This window comes from Scyliorhinus torazame, chromosome 10 (assembly GCF_047496885.1).
Source record: "Scyliorhinus torazame isolate Kashiwa2021f chromosome 10, sScyTor2.1, whole genome shotgun sequence".
NCBI classification, from domain to species: domain Eukaryota; kingdom Metazoa; phylum Chordata; class Chondrichthyes; order Carcharhiniformes; family Scyliorhinidae; genus Scyliorhinus; species Scyliorhinus torazame.
In genome coordinates, this window is record NC_092716.1 from 60925010 (window position 1) to 60943979 (window position 18970).

Below are 18970 nucleotides of genomic sequence, written 5' to 3' on the forward strand. Positions count from 1 at the left end.
ACCAGCAGCAGCAACCCAGGGGGAAGGGGGGGGGGGGCAGGGAGGGGGGAGGGGTTTAGTTTAGTTTAGGTCAAAGATAAAGAGGTTTTGTTACTTGTGTATTGTTAAAAATTTCTGTATTGTTATTGTTGCGTTTGCTTTGTAAGCGGGGAAAAATTGTTGTTTGGGAAAAAAATTTCAATAAAACATATTTTAAAAAAAACTTGTGGAAAATTAATCGTCAGCTGAAGGGGGGAGGGGGGTTAGTTTTATAGGCGGGGGTTAATAAAGGTGAGATCTGTAAGGGAGGGAGACAACTTTTGCACTGTTTATAGATTCATGTACATTGTTTATTTTGTTGTTGTAATACCCTAAATGTTTATTTAATTTAAAAAAAGATTTAATCTGAAATGTGACACCCAAATGAGCAAAAGGAAGGCACTGGTCCAGAAAATGAAACTCGATTGGATTCCCACAATGAAGAAATAAAGAAATAACATTTGTATACCTTTCACACACTTGTGACAGTTTGAATTACTACTGAAATGTAGTCTTTGTTGTTTTGTGGTCAACTGCAACAATCAACTTGTGCACAGCAAGATCCCCTGAATAGCACAGAGATGTATAAATCTCTGTTTTGGTGATGTTGGTCAACAGATGAATGTCGATAACTATGTCAGGACGAATTCTTTGATCTTCAAAAACGCATGATCAGATTTTACGTTTCAACATCTCGTCCATCACCTGAAAGATAGCACCTTTGACAGTGCAGATTTTGCTCGATGCTGTAAAAGTGTCAATTCCGCTTATATGCTGAAGGTTTGGAGTGTGATAAATATTATTAAAATGCTGTAATAAAATTCTTCTGCTAATTTAAAATAAGCAGAACACATACATACGAGTTAGGAGTGGGAGCAGGCCACTAGGCTCTTTGAGCCTGCTCCGCCATTCATTAAGATCACGGCTAATTTGACTGTAACCACCTGCCTATTCCTCACAACTCTTACCCTCCCCTTGGTTAGTCAAGAATACATCTACCTCTGCATTGAAAACATTCAAAGATTCTGCTTCCATTGCCTTTTGAGGAAGGGCGCCCAAAGATTCACTACCCTCGGAGACAAAACATTTCTTCTCATTTTAAATGGTCGACCCCTTAAACAATAACCCTGTTGAATCCGCGGTAAGCAAGATGCATAGCCGAGAGGTAGAAATTAACAAACCAGGTTTATTACGCTACAAATCCAAACTCCTCCACTTCCCCCAAGGGTCTCCTTCCTCGCCCTACACCCAGCCTGGGATTTCTACGAGTTTGGGCTCTCCTTGTTAAGGAGAAGCCCTGTCCCTTTAAAGAAACAGTTCATATTAAAGCGAGGTCATGTGAAACCGTATGGTCCTGATCCCGCGACCTCCATTGGGGTTATAACAGACCCCTAGTTCTAGATTCTCCCACAAGAAGAAACATCCTCTCCACATCCACCCTGTCAAGACCCCCAGGATCTTATAAAGGACCATAAGACTTAGGAGCAAGATTAGGCCATACGGCCCATCGGGTCTACTCCACCATTACGTCATGGCTGATACGTTTCTCATCCCCATTCTCCTGCCTGCACCCCATAACCCCTGGTCCCGTTATTAATCAAGAACCTATGTATCTCCATCTTAAAGACACTTAGTGACGTGGCCTCCACAGCCTTCTGCGGCAAAGAGTTCCACAGATTCATCACCCTCTGGCTGAAGAAATTCCTCCTCATCTCCTCATCCCTTCAGTCTAGTTTTTCCGACCAGTGGAAACTGGTGGAAAATGCAAATAAATCATCTAAAATTAGTGGCAGGGCAATTTTAAGATGGAGGTTAAGTAGTCGTTCTTCATAAAAAGAGTGATTAACACCTGGAATAATCTTTATTAGTTATGTAGCAGAGGTGAACATCTAAGGTTCATTCAAGATACAGTTAGATGATGCGATGAGGGTAGACTTTTAATGAATTAAATAAAATATACTAAGTGGTTTTCCTTGTTTTTATTTATCTTGTGATTTTGTGGCAATATGATGGCATGGTTACTATTTTACAAACAAACTCTGATCATTGCCTGGACTGTACAAGCTGTCCTTGGCTTTACGATGTTCGAGTTACAACATTGGTAAATTTACACCCTATTTTGGCTTTACATCATCAGTTTCAATGTTAAATCCTTCTGCACCTCCCATCTTTTATATTTTTGGTTTGTTGACCCCGAACGAGCCCATGCAATTGGAAAAAGCTCCCACCGGTTTTCCAATGAAAAATGCAGACTTACAGTATAGACGTATGGGGACAGAAACCGAGAGGGTGATAGATGATCAGTGTTATTTCCCCAATGGAGGTTTTGGGATCAGGACCATACGAATTCCCATGACCTCCCCGGAATGAACTTCCCCTTTAAGGTAGACAGGCCATCCCCTTTACAAGGAAAGCCCCAGTTGTATAATAACCCAGGCCTAGCTTCAAATCGGGGAAGGAGACCCCTACGGGAAGTGGAGGAGTATTGAAATTGTATAGAAATAAACCTTGTTCTGTAATTTCTACTTTTATCTATGCGTTCTGCCTACTGCAGATTCAACAGTTAGGGAGCATTGGAGTGGGAGCAGCAGTGCTATTGTCTTGGTTTGAATGTCTAGTTTAGACACACTTTCATCAAAAGCACAGTAAATACGCCAACACTGCGCTAGGCTCATCTCCTACCATATACGTGTGGTTTGATCTTCTGCAGTCACTTGAACGCTGGTAGACAAGTGGCTTACCATCACCTGGGACCTCCAAGCAGGTACACAACTAAACCTGAAAGAGTGGACTTTTTTTTTTCAATTTAAAGTACCCAATTCTTTTTTTCCCAATTATGGGGCAATTTAGCCAACACATACCGGCAGGACACCCCTGGGCCCAATCTCCTTCGCAGGCAAAATGCTAGCTTGGCACTTTGGCACTGCCAACCTCGCACTGTCACCTTGGCACCCTGACAGTGCTGGGAGACTCTCCCCAAGTACTGGTATGCCTGGTCCCTATTTCTGGGGACAAGTACTAATCTGTGCTTGGATGGAGTCTCCTTGACGAGGCCGATAGATACCAAGTGGCCGTTTGTTGCGGCAGAGACCCGACTCCGGCAGGATGTGGCTGGTAAACCACGTCCTTCTTCTCTGGCGATCACTCATGAACAAGTACGATTGTCCACCAAAGAAACTCGATGTTACTGATCATGGGTTCTGGGGGTTCTTGCATGGCTGATGAGCCTAATCCTAGAGCCGCATCTTCCACTGCAAACTTGGCAGATGTTTCCGGGAGGTGGGATCGGTCCTTGAGTTCTAGATCGCTGGTATTCCTTTCTCAGGCTCTTTTTCTGGGTCTCCTCTTGCCATTGGGCGTCTTACAAAGAATTATGCCCATTCAATCAGGTGGTTCCTCAAAGTAGGTCTGTTCTGAGCAAGGATCTCCTAGGCATTAATGTCAATGTTGCATTTCTTGAGATAAGCCTTTGTCCTCTTCATGTTCGGGAGCCTTCCTTCAGCTGGGCCAAGAAGATTTGCTTTGGGAGTCAGGACTCTGACATCCTAAGCACATGGCCGGTCCAGCGGACTTGTTTTAGGATGATCATGGCCTTGATAGGATGCATTTGCTCCTTCAAGGACACTGATGTTAGTACGCCTACCCTCCAAGCTGATGCGGCAAATCCGTTTCCGTCAACATTGATGGTACCTCTCCAGGGCCTTGAGATGGCGTCTGTACACAGTCCAAGTTTCTGAGCCATATTGAAGAGTTGGGAGGACGACCGCCTTGTACACGAGGATCTTGTGTCTGCACGGATGTCACGGTCACCAAACACTCTTGTCCTTAGGAGTCCGAAGGAGTCACTCATGGATTTGATACTATGTCGGATGTCCGCTTCAATGTCAGCCTTAAGAGGAGAGGTGACTTCCCAGGCACAGGATATGTTTCACATTTTGGAGGGTTTCTCATTGATCTTCATGGAGGGAAAGACGAGATCTTGCCCTGGGGTGGGTTGGTAAAGGACTTGAGTCTTCTTCAGGCTGAGACTGATTCTATGATATGCTTCTGCGAGGATATCTAGCATAGATTGGAGATTCTCTTCTGAGAGAGTGGAGATGGCGATGTCATCTGCATACTGAAGTTCCACGAGCGATGTCAGTGTCATTTTCTCCTTAGATTTCAACCGGTTGAGGTTGAAATGTTTTCTGTCCATCCTGTAGATGATGTCCACTCCACTGGGAAGCTTGTTCTTGACAAGGTGAAGGGTGGTGGCAATGACGATGGAGAAAGGTGGCGGCAGTGAAGATGGAGAAATGGGTGGAGGCAATGACCCACCCCTGCTTGACTCCAGTCTTGACGGCAAAGATTTGTCTTTTTCCGTCAGTGAGGACGATTGCCGACATCTTGTCGTGGAGGACTCAGAGGATGTTGATGAATTTCTTTGGACAGCCGGCTTTTGACAGGGTCTTCATAGCACTTCCTGATTGATTGAGTCAAAAGCCTTGGTCGGTAGTAGAGGCATTTGAGTCATATCATATCATCATAGAATCATAGACTTTCCAGTGCAGAAGGAGGCCATTCGGCCCATCGAGTCTGCGCCAGCCCTTGGAAAGAGAACACAAGTCAAGCTCACACCTCCACCCTAACCCCGTAACGCAATAACTCCACTTAACCTTTTTTGGACAATAATGGCAATTTAGCATGACCAATCCACCTAACTCGCACATCTTTGGACTGTGGGAGGAAACCAGAGCACCCGGAGGAAACCCACGCAAACACAGGGAGAACGTGCAGACTCCGCACAGATAGCAACCCAAGCCGGGAATTGAACCTGGGACCCTGGAGCTGTGAAGCAACTGTGCTACCGTGCTGCCCTGCAATGAGTCACTCCTGGAGACGAAGATGCAGACATCCATTTCATTCCTTCTGTGAAGGATAAAGACCCGTTGGAGTGCAGATTGTATTGTCCAATCTCTTTAGTGAATGTAGATGCTCGGATCCTGACAAAGGTACTGCTACTCAGATGTGACTCCCGAGCATTGTTGGAGAGGATCAAATTGGGTTTGTGAAGGGTAGGCGGCTGTCCTCTTAATATGCGGTGCCTGTTAAATGTGGTTTTGTCCCTGATGGGGGAGGAGGGATGCAGCAGGTCATTGTGTCGCTGGAGGCAGAAAAGGCCTTTGATGGGGAACTATTTATCTACAGTGTTGGAGTGATTTGTGATTGGGCCCACATTTGTGTCGTGGGTGAGACTGTTACCCAAGTCTTGTGTTTGCATTAATAGTATGAGTTCGCAGTATTTCCAGTTGCATAAGAGAACAAGGCAGAGGTCCCCTCTCTTCTTTGCGTTGGTGATTGAGCCTTTGGCTATTGCATTGAGGAATTTTAGGGGGTGGCAGGAGATAGTGAGGGGGGAGGTTTGGAGCATAGGATATCCCTGTATGCTGATGATTTGCTACTGTATGTCTCGGACCAGGTCCCTACAATTGGAAGCATAATGGTGCTGCTGAAGTGATTTTATCTGTTCTCCGGGTATTAATTAAACCATTAAATTTTGAGAAGAGTGAGTGTTTTCCGGTCACCCCGCCAGAGAAGGCAGTTAATCTGGGGGGTGTTGCCATTTTGTTTGATGGGCATGCATTTTAGGTACTTAGGGGTGCAGGTAACATGGGATGAGCTTGGCTTCAGAAATTAAACTTTACGAGTCTGGTGGGCAGGGTTAAGGCTGACCAAAAGAGGTAGGATAACCTTCCTCGGAGCACCAGGGGGAGAATGTGCAAACTCCACACAGACCGTCATTCCTGGCCATAATCGAACCCGGGCCGCTGCCGCTGTGAGGCTGCAATGCTAACCACTGAGCCACCACGCCATCCCTCCTCTTGTCGATGAGGTCTTGGATGATGTGGTCGTTCTTGTCGAACCAGTCTTGGTGTTTCCTCGTCTTGTAACAAATGGTTTCTTCACAGCTTGAGATGATGGCTCTCTCCAGCCTTTTCCAGTATTCCTCCACTCCATTAGAGTGGACACTTTGGAGATTTTTGAGAAGACATTGTTGGAAGTTCACTAACATGCTTGGCTATTGAAGTGGCTCGACATTCTGGTGGAGTTTGATGGACACAGAGGAGTGGATGAGCCGGTGATCTGTCCAGCAGTCATCTGCACTGGTCATCGCTTTGGTGATACTTTTTAGATTGCTATTCTGATTGTGAGCAATAGAGGGCGCTAACTAGAAAGGTGACCTCTGCCAAAAGCTATGCAATAAATAACAGCTGTTCAATAAATAAATAAAAGAGTTGTCTTTCCAATGACAGTTGAGATGTTAAATAAAGGCCCGGCTTCTTAATTCTGTGTGCTTCTGGCATGGTAAGCGGCATGGGAAGCGATTTCTTCTTATAAAACCTAACAAAACTGTTCATGATTTTGATCGCTAATACCAAACCGCCTCTTAAACCTCTCTGCTCGAAGGAAAACAACCCCAGCTGCTCCAGTCACTCCACACAACTGAAATCATCCCCAATAGCATTCCAGTAAAATAAAAACAGAAAATGCTGGGAAAACTCAGCAGGTCTGGCAGTATCAGGGGAGAAAGAAACAAAGTTAACGTTTCGAGTCCACATCACTCTTCTCCGGAGCGAACAGCTCCAACCCCCCACCCCTAAACAGTATGTAATCCATCACATTCCTCCCTCTCTTTAATTCTGAAGAAGAGTCAGACAGACTCGAAACATGTAACTCTGTTTTTCCCTCCACCGTTGCTGCCAGACCAGCTGGGTTTTTCCAGCATCTTCTGTTTTTATTTCAGATTTCCAGCATCTGCAGTATTTTACTTTTACTATTCTAGTAAATCTCTTCTGCACCATCTTTAAGCTCTTAATATGTTTCCTAAAATGTGTGCCCTAGAATTGAATTTAAGGCTCTAACTGAGGTTAAACCAGTGTTGTATAATTTAGCAATAGTTTCTTAAAGTCAAAGATTCAGTTTTTAACAGCCTTCTCAACTTGTCCTGCCATCTCAATCATTTGTGTACATATACCCCAAGCCTCGTTGATCCTGCACCCCTTTAAAATTGCACGACTTAATTCACATTCCCCTCTCCTCATGTATGCTCAGTATCACATTCCAACACCAAAATTCTACTGCCTATATTCTACCCTATATTATGTTCCATTCTCTTATCACTACTGTCCTTGTCAACCCACACCCACATGTATTTTTAAAAATTCTCTACATATTGCTCTAGGCCCTACCCCTCCCTTTCTCTGCTAATCTTTTTATTGACCAAGTTTTTATTCGTCACCCCACCTAATATCTCCCCCACTACTTAATGTTCATTCTTTTTTACACTTTTGTGGAAAACCTCTTGGGATTAAAGGGAGACTTAAATATATAAATACAAGTTGTTGCAGCCTATCCCACACAGCCTTGATCACCCACATTTACATTCAATTTGTCTTTCTGTCCATGACATCTCTGCCAGTGCCCTCTGGTTCTCAATCCTTCAATCAATGGGAACAGTTTCTCTCTGCATGATTTTGAATAGCTCCGGTAAATCACCTTTCAACCTTTTCTTCTCCAAGGAGAGAAGTTCCAACTTCTCCAATTTTTTTATACGGAACTGATATTCCTCAGCCTTGGAACCATTTTTGTGAATCTTTTCTGCACCTCCTCTAACTAGATACTACAGTCCAAAGATGTGCTGGTTCGATGGATTGGCCGTGCCAAATTGCCCTTTAGCGTCCAAAGGGGTGTGTAGGTTACGGGGATAGGGTGGGAGAGTGGGCACAAGCATGGTGCCCTTTCAGAGGGTTGGTACAAAATCAATGGGCCGAATGGCCTTCTCCACTGTAGGGGTTTTATGACTACATATACCACATATTCATATCTCTATATGTATGGGGGAGGGCATTCATTTATGCGCTTTTCACGTCCGCTGGACGTCCCAATCTCTTTATAATGCAAGCATGGACAGCCATAAATTACACTTGGCATCGCTCCTTTGTGCAGTGTAATGAGTGACTGAAGCGGAGATCTAAAAAACAGGAGGCGATGCGCATGCGTCTCCGCCGGATGGCCTGCCGGGAGCTGTAGTTTCTTATGCCACATGCCGCCGGGGTGGAGTGTCTGTTCGGCACTACAATTCCCAGCAGGCCCCGCGCACGGGCACCGTTATATGTCAGCGTGGGTTTGAATTCAGATAGCGCTATTCTGATGTGAGGTGAAAGCGGGCGGTGGCGGCAGGGAGTGGAAGGAAAGGAAAGGAGTCGACTGCGGCGGCAATGTACGCGGCGGGGGTGAGGGCGGCGGTGGACTGTGGGCTGCGGCTGGGCTGGCGGCTCACGGACCGTGGAGCCGGGCCGGCCGGCGCCTGGGGCTCCGCCGCCAGCCTGATCACGGAGGGGGCGGCCTCGCTTCTCCGGGACAACGGCAGGAATGGTGACAGGGTCCTGACCATCGGCAACATGAACCCGCAGGTCCGGGCTGCCGAGTACGCGGTGCGGGGACCCATCGTCATTAAAGCGGCGGAGATCGAGAAGGAGCTCCAACAGGTGGGTTTGCGGGACACTCTCCAGCCATATGCTTCACAAAATAATGCCACGTCGCTGGCATCCATTCGGCCCATCCTCCCTCTGCTGGCTCTTTGGAAGCACGATCCAGTTGTGAACCTGAAACGTTAACTCTGTTTCTCTCAGCACAGATGCTGCCAGACCTGCTGAGTTTGTCCCGCACCTTCTGTTTTTATTTCAGATTTCCAGCGTTTGCAGTATTTTGTTCCCGTCTATCCAACTCAGTCCCTGGCTCTTCCCCCACAGCACCACAAATTGTTCCCCCTTAAAAAACACATATATGTATATGCTATTTCGTTTTCGGGAACATTCTCTCAATTATTTCAACAGACCTCATTTTATTCGCCGTGACTGCTGACGATAGTGCCTGGGGTGTGCAACCGAACTGCCATCCAGTGCCAGTATCACGGTTAACCAACATTCACCATCTCCAGCTGCACCCTGGAAGCAGCTCCCTCATTGTTGCCACTATTTTCTAGGAACTTGTTACTTGCCTGGAACATGTCAGGAAATTATGCTGTTTGAGTCAGGGTGGCCAGAAGACCTCGGTACCTCTGCCAGAGACTGGGCAACCATAGAATCCCTACAGCCAGCCCATCGAATCTGCACCTGAAGAGTACTCCACCTTGACCCACTTCCCCATCCTATCCCTGGGTGGCACAGTGGTTAGCACTGTTGCTTCAGGGCACCAGGGTCCCAGGTTCAGTTCCCGGCTTGGTTCATTGTGTGGAGTCTGCACGTTCTCCCTGTGTGTGCCTGGGTTTCCTCTGGGTGCTCCAGTTTCCTCCCACAAGTCCTGAAAGAGGTGCTGTTCGGTGAATTGGATATTCTGAATTCTCCCTCAGTGTACCCGAATAGGCGCCGGAGTGTTGCGACTGGGGGATTTTCACAGTAACTTCATTGCAGTGTTAATGTAAGCCTACTTGAGGTGGCATGTGGCGCAGTGGTTAGCACTGGGACTGCGATACTGAATCCTGGCCCTGGGTCACTGTCCATGTGGAGTTTCACCCCCACAACACACATGTGCTGGATAGGTGGATTGGCTATGCTAAATTGCCCCTTAATTGGAAAAGAAAATAATTGGCTACTCTAAATTAAACAAAAATGTAAGCCTACTTGTGACAATAAAGATTATTATTATTGCAGTGTAATGTAAGCCTATCTGTGACAATAGTAAAGATTATTATTATAATCCCACCTAACCTGCCCAGACACTGAGCAGAAATTTAGCATGGCAGATCCACCTAATTTGCACATCTTTGGGTTGTGGGAGGAAACTGGAGCACCTGGAGGAAACGCATGCAAATATTGGGAACAGTCACCCAAGGCTGGAATTGAACCTACGTTCCTGGTGCTGTGAGGCAGCAGTGCTAACCACTGTGCTGGCAGAAGAGCTCCAAGTGCTGGCCAGCATAGGCCAATTACGTTTTTATTCTTCTTTCATGATATATGGGTGTTGCTGGCATCCCTAATTGCCTTTGAACTGATTGGCTTGCTGAGCTATTTCAGAGGGTGTTTAATCAACCACATTTCTGCAGGTCTGGAGTCACACATAGGTCAGACCAGGTTATGGAGGGCTGCTTTACTTCTCTAATTGATATTAGTGAATCAGATGGGTTTTTACAACGATTGATAATTGTTGTCATGATGCCCATTACTGAGACTAGCTTTATATTCCAGATTTATTAATTTAATTTAAATGACAGCAGTGCCATGGTGGGCTTTGAACCCATGCCTCCAGAGAATTAACCTGGGCCTCTGGATTGCTAGCTTAGTGATTGCCCTCTTTTTGAGCAGCTCTCCGGCAGAAGACGGAAAGGATCAGTGGTCTTCTGGACCATGCATTGTGGACTTGGTAAAGAGTTATAGTGAAGTGTTTCTAACTCTCTAACTTAAATACAGAGCACAAAAGAGATCCTCTGAAACCGCTACAGGATGTGAACAGAGAAGTGCTTTTCTTGTGATGACTTTACAATTGTGGCTGTAGGCTGTTCAACATGCATTGGTGTGACTTCCGGCGACGGCGGGCGGAAGGCAGCCGCGCGTTGGAGGGCTCCCATTCGGGAATGGCATTGTCAGGGGTTAAAGCCCGGTCCTAGGGGCAGCAAAAGTCGGGGGAAAGCACAGGGAAGGGATATGTTGAGAATCGGTTAAAAAACGGCCGTGAAAAAAGCAGCTGAAAGTCCGTCAGCGAGTGGAAAGGTCACCGCGGGGTCGGTAAAGAAAATGGAGGCTGGAGCACCAGGGGAGGTCGCATTGCTCACTGCTGAAGAAATAACTAAGGTGATGGCCGTGGAATTCGAAAGGCAGTTGACAAATCATATGGGGGTGATGAGGAAGGAGATGGGGGTGGTTTTGAAAGTGCTGGTGGAGGTTTTGAAAGTGCTGGTGGAGGAGGCGATTACCCTGGTGAGGACGGCGGTGGCGAGCACAGTGGCAAGGCGCTGAAGGAAGTGGAACAGACATTATTGCAGCACAGTGATCAACTTGCCTCGATGGGGAAGGAGATCCGGAAGGTGATAGAGATCAACAAGGATCTGCGAGGCAAAATGGAAGACCTGGAAAACAGATCCAGGTGACAGAATCTGAGGATTGTGGGGCTGCCCGAAGGAGTGGAAGAACAGAGGCCGACTGAGTATTTTGCCACGATGTTGGTGAAACTGTTAGGGGAGGGGGTATCCCTCCCGATATGAACTGGATCGGGCTCATCGGTCGTGGAGGCCAGTACCAAAGGCGAGTGAGCCGCCAAGAGTAATGACTTTGTGCTTCCGTAGGTACAGTGTAAAGGAGAAAGTCCTGTGCTGGGCTAAGCAGAAGCGGGTGGTGCAATGGGCTGGAGCTGGTATACGTGCATTCCAGGACTTTATAGTGGATCTGGCGAGGAGGTGGGCTGCCTTCAACCGGGTGAAGAGAGCACTGTACATTAGCAAGGTGCAGTGCGGCATTGTATATCCAGCGAAGCTGAGGGTGACCTACAAGTTCAAGGACTTTTATTTGGGGACAGCGGAAGCAGCAGAGGAGTTTGCAAAGGCAAAAGGACTGTGACAGAATTGCGAAATGGTCATGTGCCGATTATAGCCTCATGACTGTATTTTTTCTTTTATGTTTCACTGTGTGCTGGTGTATGGGCTACAGGAGCCAACGCTGTGTATATTTGGACAAGGGAAGAAATGGGACTTTCAGTTGTAATGAGGGTTCTTTGGGGTGTGAGTGTGTATGCGGGGTTTGTGTGCTAAAGGGGACTTCTGGGTTTTTCTTGGAGCAGGGCAAGGGGGAAAGAGACCCGGGTGGGGGCCTCCACGCTGGCCGATGTAAGCCGGCCAATGAACGGGGGTGAGGTGGGGGAGGGGCTGCGGCCATCGGAGCCTGGCAGAACAGGGTCCAATGAGTCTAGCCGGGGTGGAAAGTTGGGGGGAAGGAACCGAGGTTGGGGGGAGGAGTTTTACTAGAGGAAGTGGAGGGGAGGAGTTGGGGGGGGGGGGGGGGGTTACAACTCTTGGGTGTCATTTACGGTACTCTTTCGGAGGCTGGATGGCATTGAGTGTTGGGTTGGGGGGGGGGGGGGAACACAACGACTCTATCGGTTAATGGTGACCATGGGCGATTCCGGACTCCCTTTTCTTTTTCTCCTTTGTTTTTTTTTCCACCGTGGGAGCATTTGTTTTATTTGATGCTTATATTGTCAGGTGGGCAGTTGGTTGGGGTGGTGGGAGGATGGGATCGTTGTTGATGTTCAGGGTATTGACTTTGTATTTGTTACCATTTACTGTTTTGTTGGGGGGTGTAAATTTTGTAGGAAAATGTGAAAATGGAGAATAAAAATATATTTTAAAAAAAAACATGCATTGGTGTATCAAGAAGTCTTTTTCAGAATGTTCAAATGAATGAAACTGTTGCCTTAATACATTGTCTTTCTGCAGAGATCAACGATCCTTTCAATTTTCACCTTACCACCCCACAACACCCAGCAGCGTTCAATTGATATCTCTTTACAGATATTTTGTAAATGTATCCTTGGGACTTGGTCAATGCAGAAAAATTTACCAAAATAAGCCAGATTTATGACTATGACTATGACATTTAAAATTTAAAAATAAATAAATTTAGAGTAACCAATTAATTTTTTTCAATTAAGGGGCAATTTAGTGTGGCCAATCCACCTACCCTGCACATCTTTGGATTGTGCGGGTGAAACCCACGCAAACACAAGGAGAGTGTGCAAACTCTACACGGACAGTGGCCTAGAGCCGGGATCGAACATGGTACCTTGGTGCTGTGGGGAAGCAGTGCTAACCACTGTGCCACCGTGCTGCCCTTGACTATGACATTTTAACTTCTGTAAATCTATTGTAGATTAATTATTCCTTTTGTGTTCGTTGGTCTATCAGAACTATAAAAACATTTGTTTCACTCGTCCCATGATGTAACGCAGTTGGCAGAATTCTTGACCTTGCTGCAATCTTGAGATATTCAGCGTTTGATAATCTTTTGTATTTTGGAGATTGGTAACATGCCTTCTCATCCAATCTTATCTTAGACTTTGATATGAGTGGTATGTGGAATGACTTGGTGCCACAATGAGAGAAAAGAAATGTGGGACAGATATGGTTCTATGCAGCCATCGCTTGATGTTCCAAAGGTTGTTGCCTGCCCAGTACTATGGTAAAGGACATCTCCCCATGCCTGGAGACAAAGTGAAATGGAAGACAGCGGATCCAATTTTGTGAATTTAGTGGTTCAACAAGTTGGATTGAATTTTTCAAAAAAATAATTAGCTGACAAAAGCAAGACGTAAAATTTGTTTGTGTGGAGCTAAGCAACAACCAGGGGCATAAAACAAATGGTGAGAGTTGTTCTGGGCTCTGTAACAGTCGTTGCAGGGCCCTAAAGAGTAGAACACAGGTAATTGGACGTACATATAATAATCTTTTATTAGTGCCACAAGTAGGCTTACATTAGCACTGCAATGAAGTTACTGTGAAAATCTCCAGTCGCCACACTATCGTGACTGTTCAGGTACACTGAGGGAGAATTCAAAGTCCAATTCATCTAACAAGCACCTCTTTTGGGACTTTGTGAGAGGGAACTGGAGCACTCTGAGGAAACCCACGTAGACACTGGGAGAACGTGCAGACTCCTTACAGACAGTGGCCCAAGCTGGGAATTGAACCCGGGTACCTAGCGCTGTGAAGCAACGGTGCTAACCACTGTGCTACCGTGTGGTCCAAAAAGGGCATGTACAAGACATGGAAAAATCAGGATGCAATAAGCATGGGAGACTTTAGTCTCCAAATAGACTGGGCAAATCAAATTTGCAGTAATGGCATAGAGAATGAGTATGGAATGCATTCAAATAGTTTTCAAAGAACTGACTCTGAACAGGCTATTTTTGATCTAGTGCTGCGGCCTCAAAAGTGTTAATTAATGACCTTTATTGTAAAGATGTCTGGGGGGAAAAAAGTTAATAATATGATGTATTGAGTGATATTAGTTTTAAATACAAAATTAGAGTTATGAATAAAGCAAACTAGGTAGATGTGAGGGGAGTTGGCTGAGGCAGATTAGGAAACTAGATTAAACTATATGGTGGTATTTGGTGGGGAGAGTGAAAGCTGATCTGGCAAGGTGGGATGGTCTCCCTCTGTCACTGGTGGGTCGGGTACAGGAGGTTAAAATGAACGTGTTGCCGCGATTTCTGTTCATTTTTCAATGCCTGCCGATTTTCCTGCCAAAAGCATTTTTCAGAGATTGAGGGAAGGATTACTTTGTTCATATGGGGAGGGAAGGTGGCCAGAGTTAGAAAGGTGCTGCTACAGAGGGGAAGGCAGGCAGGGGGTTTAGGTCTTCTGAACTTCATGTATTACTACAGGGCGGCGAATGTGGAGAAGGTGCGGAGTTGGGTCAGAGGGGTTGATTCCCAGTGGGTCAGAATGGAGGAGAGTTTGTTCAGGGGGTCGGGATTGGAAGCACTAGCAACAGCGCCGCTCCCGGTAGCCCTGGGGAAATACTCGGAGTCCGGTAATAATAGCTTCATTGAGAATTTGGAGGCAGTTTCGCCAACACTTGGTTGGGGGCAGGGTCAAGGGAAATGCTGACTCGGGGGAACCACAGATTTGAGCAAGGGAGGTGGGATGGAAATTTCCGGAAATGGTAGGAGACTGGATTAAGCCACTAAAAGATTTGTTTCTTGGGGGTCGTTTTGCAGGATTGAAGGAGCTGGAAGTGAAGTATAGGCTGGAGCAGGGGGAAATGTTCAGATACATGCGGGTTCGAGATTTTGCCAGAAAGGAGATACAGAGCTTCCCAGTGGAGCCGGCCTCCACATTCTGGAGGAGGTGCTGACGACGGGGGGACTGGAGAAGGGGGTAGTGTCAGCGGTTTACGGAGCTATTTTGGAAGAGGAGAAGGCACCACTGGAAGGGATCAAAGCAAAGTTGGAGGAAGATTTGGGAGAGGATATGGAGGATGGGTTCTGGCGTGAGGTGCTCCGGAGAGCGAATACCTCCACCTTGTGCGCGAGGTTGGGGCTGATACAGCTGAAGGTGGTACACAGAGCACCTCATGAGGGCGAAGATGAGCCGATTCTTTGAAGGGGTAGAAGATGTGTGTGAATGTTGCAGGGAGGGGGGCCCTGCTAATCACGTTGATATGTTTTGGTCCTGTCCAAAGCTAGAGGATTACTGGAAGGAGGTTTTTAGGGTAATTTCTAAAGTGGTGCACATGAAACTGGACCCAGGCCCCCGGGAGGCCATATTCGGGGTGCCGGATCAGCCAGGGTTGGAAACGGATGCGGAGGTGTCGGATCAGCCAGGGTTGGAAACTGGTGCGGAGGCAGATGTTGTAGCCTTCGCCCCGTTGATCGCCCGAAGGCGGATCCTGATGGGTTGAAACCTCTCCACCCTGTGCCCTGGCATGGCGGGTGGACCGGTTGGAATTCTTGACTCTTGAGAAGGTTAAGTTTAAACTGAGGGGAAGGATGGAGGGGTTCTACAATTCATGGACATTATTCATTATGCACTTCCAAGAACTGGATAACATCGAACATTAGTTGGGGCGTGTGGGTGGGAGGGTTGGGGGGAGGGGGGCTGTGTGTGTTAATGGCGACTATGGATGATCCCTAATTCCTTTTTGTCATTTGTTTGTGTGAAACATGCGGGCTAATGTTTGGGGTTTGGTGGGAGGATGGGATCGTTGTTATTGATATGGGGATTGACATATTTGTGACTGATTATTGTTTATTGTTGGTGGGTGTACATTTGGGAGAAAATGTGAAAAAGGAGGAGAATAAAAATATTTTTAAATATATATATATATATATATTGGTAGATGGGCAATGGCAGACATTTAAATAATTAATAATTCACAACAAAGATACACTATCTTGAGCAATGAAAACACCACAGAAAAATGTTCCAACTGGTGGCTGACCAGAGAAGTTAAAATAGTATTTGATTAAACAAAAAGACTTGGAGTCCCAAAGCAATAGTTGGGTGTTTTTTTAAAGGTCAGTAGTGGATAAACAGTAAGTTGATTAAAAAAAAGAAAAAAAGTATACAAGAATAAACCTGGCTAGAGACATGAAATTAGATTCTAAAAAAATCCATAGGTAAAACTAAGGAGCTTAATTAGAGTAAGAATGGATTACTTGGAAACAGACATGGGAGAAATTATATTGGGGAATGTGGAAAAGACATACTTTTTTATAAATGTCTTCACCTTGAAAGACAGAATATTGGGGAATGAGGGGCCTCATGGCAATTAGGAACCTAAAGGAATAGCACTGGCAATCACTAGGACAAAAAGTCAACAAATTCCTCAGTCCTGATACCTACACCTGAGGATTTTAAAAGATGTAGCAACAGAGATAGTAGATACATTGGTTTTGATCTTCCAGAATTCCATCAATTGTATACAAGTGGAGGGCATTGGTTGGATGATTACTTGAGCACATAAGCCTTCGGTGACCAATGGGTGCTGTCCGTGCTGGAGGACATCATCAACCCTGATAAAGTCATTTTAAGTTATTCCATTAGTTTCTGTTAAAGGTTTAGATCTTTGTTACAATTCCCCTTTAAGGGACTGCTAATTAGTTTATTAGCTAATTTTGTTTTTTATAGTTTACCCAAAAGAGTATACAGAGATACAGGAGTAGAATGGAGTCAGGAAATGTATACCTGTAACGTTTCACTTTGTGAAATGTTTTTTTTTAATTTAGAGCACCCAATTCATTTTTTCCAATGAAGGGGCAATTTAGTGTGGCCAATCCACCTAGCCTGCACATTTTTGGGTTGTGGGGGCGAAACCCACGCAAACATGGGGAGAATGTGCAAACTCCACAGGGACAGTGACCCAGAGCCGGGATCGTACCTGGGACCTCGGCGCTGCGAGGCAGCAGGGCTAACCCACTGCGTCACCGTGCTGCCACAAAATAAATGTATTCTTAAAGACTGTCTCTAAATTCTGGCTGTCAGGTTTATAACATTTTTGGAATTTGAGAATGGCCACCAAAGAGTTCAAAGGTGCATTTATAAAAACTTGGCACTATAGCTAGTTAGCTTGATATGAGTCAAAAGTAAAATGCTAGAATCTATTATTGCAGATGTAATATCAGGATATTTGATGGATTTATGGAAGGGAAATTGCTTCTGACAAATTTGTTACTGCTTTTGAAATTGAAACTAATGGGTGGAACAGGAGAACTAGTGGATTTTCAAAAAATTATTTGATTAATTACCACACGTACGTTTTTGCGGAAAATTAGGGCTCCTGAGAATGGGGGTAATATATCAGCATAGATTGAGCAACAGGGAAAGGAGAATAGAAATGAATGAGTAATTTTCAGGTCGGCAGGCTGTAACTGGTGGGGTACCACAAGATTGTTTTGCTCTCATTACTTACAATCTGTATCAGTCACTTAGTTGAGGCAACATGTATAGCATGTTCAGGTTTATTGGCATTAGAAAGTTAGGTGGAGAAGTAAGAAAATATGCAAACAGATGTAGAAAAGTGAAGTGAGTGGGCAAGAACATGACATGGACTATAATGTGGAAGAAGTTATCCATTTTGGGAGAAAAAAGAAATGCACATAAGTGTTGGGAAATTGGGAAGCGTTGGTATTTGGAGAGATTTGAATGTTCCTTTGAAAAATGTGGTCTGCTTTTACAGTATGAAACCCTTTAGATGTTTTTTGTGTAGCCAGGCATAGTTATTTATCACTGATTAAGGCCTATGCTGCCATGTACCTGTGCAGCTTCATGGGAATACTGGATTTGGGTGTCCTTTGTATGAATCACAAGATTAATTACATCGGGTACAGTAAGCAAATGTTACCATGGCCTTTTATTACAAGTGGGTTAGAATAGTCTCATCAAGGATCTATAAAACTGCAATGATACCACATTTAGAATACTGTGTACAGTTTTAGTTTCCTTGCCTAAGAAAAATGAGAAAGATGGAATGCAACAAATTTTCACCATATTAATTTCCTAGAAGAGGAAATTGTCCAATGGGGAGTAAATTGGGCCAGATTTCCGAGAGTTTCGAAGATTGACCACAAGATTAAAAAATATAAAATCCTTAACTGGCTTGACAGGGGCAGATGCCGAGTGCATTTTCTTCCCTGGCCGTGGAATGTAGTAATGGCTGACCGTCTCAGAATGAGGTCGGCCATTTAGATCTGAGAATAAAAGAAATTTCTTCTATATTCTCTACCCGATTGAGAATACTGAAGTTAGAGGTTGATAGATATTTTGGATACTAAGAGAATCTAGGGACATGGGAATAATGCCGGAAGGTGTGGAAGATCATCTGTGATCTTATTGATTGGCTGAGTGGCCTACTCGTATTTCTTTTAAAAAAAATATATATATATATTTTTATTCTCCTTTTTTTACATTTTCACCCAAATTTACACCCACCAACAATAATCATTAATGAATATGTTAATCCCATATCAATAACAACGATCCCATCCTCCCACCAAACCCCAAACATTAGCCCGCATGTTCCCATAAACAAATGACACAAGGGAATCAGGAATCACCCATAGTCACCATTAACACACACAGTCACCCAGCCCACCCCCAACTAATGTTCAATGTTATCCAGTTCTTGAAAGTGCATAATGAATTGTAGAACCTCTCCATCCTTCCCCTCAGTTCAAACTTCTCAAGAGTCAAGAATTCTAACAGGTCCCTCCCACCACGCCAGGGCACAGGGTGGAGAGGTTGCTCTCCAACCCATCAGGATCCACCTTTGGGCGATGAACGAGGCGAATGCTACAACATTTGCCTCCGCACCCGTTTCCAACTCCGGCTGGTCCGACACCCCGAATATGGCCTCCCGAGGGCCCGGATCCAGTTTCACGTGCACCACTTTAGAGATTACTCTAGAATCCTCCTTCCAGT

General features: G+C 45.3%; 1 protein-coding gene across 2 annotated transcripts in view; it reads left to right on the forward strand.

Annotated features, from left to right (window-relative positions):
• Positions 1–8154: 8154 nt before the first annotated feature.
• Positions 8155–18970, forward strand: part of gpt2 (glutamic pyruvate transaminase (alanine aminotransferase) 2) — a 96043-nt gene continuing 85227 nt past the window's right edge. The window contains exon 1 of one of the 2 annotated variants that reach the window (XM_072518183.1): positions 8155–8546. In XM_072518183.1, the coding sequence (XP_072374284.1) occupies positions 8277–8546 (270 nt within the window). In that variant the 5' untranslated portion in view covers positions 8155–8276. The remainder of the gene's footprint in view (positions 8547–18970) is intronic. The other variant, XM_072518182.1, reaches the window with a different exon arrangement.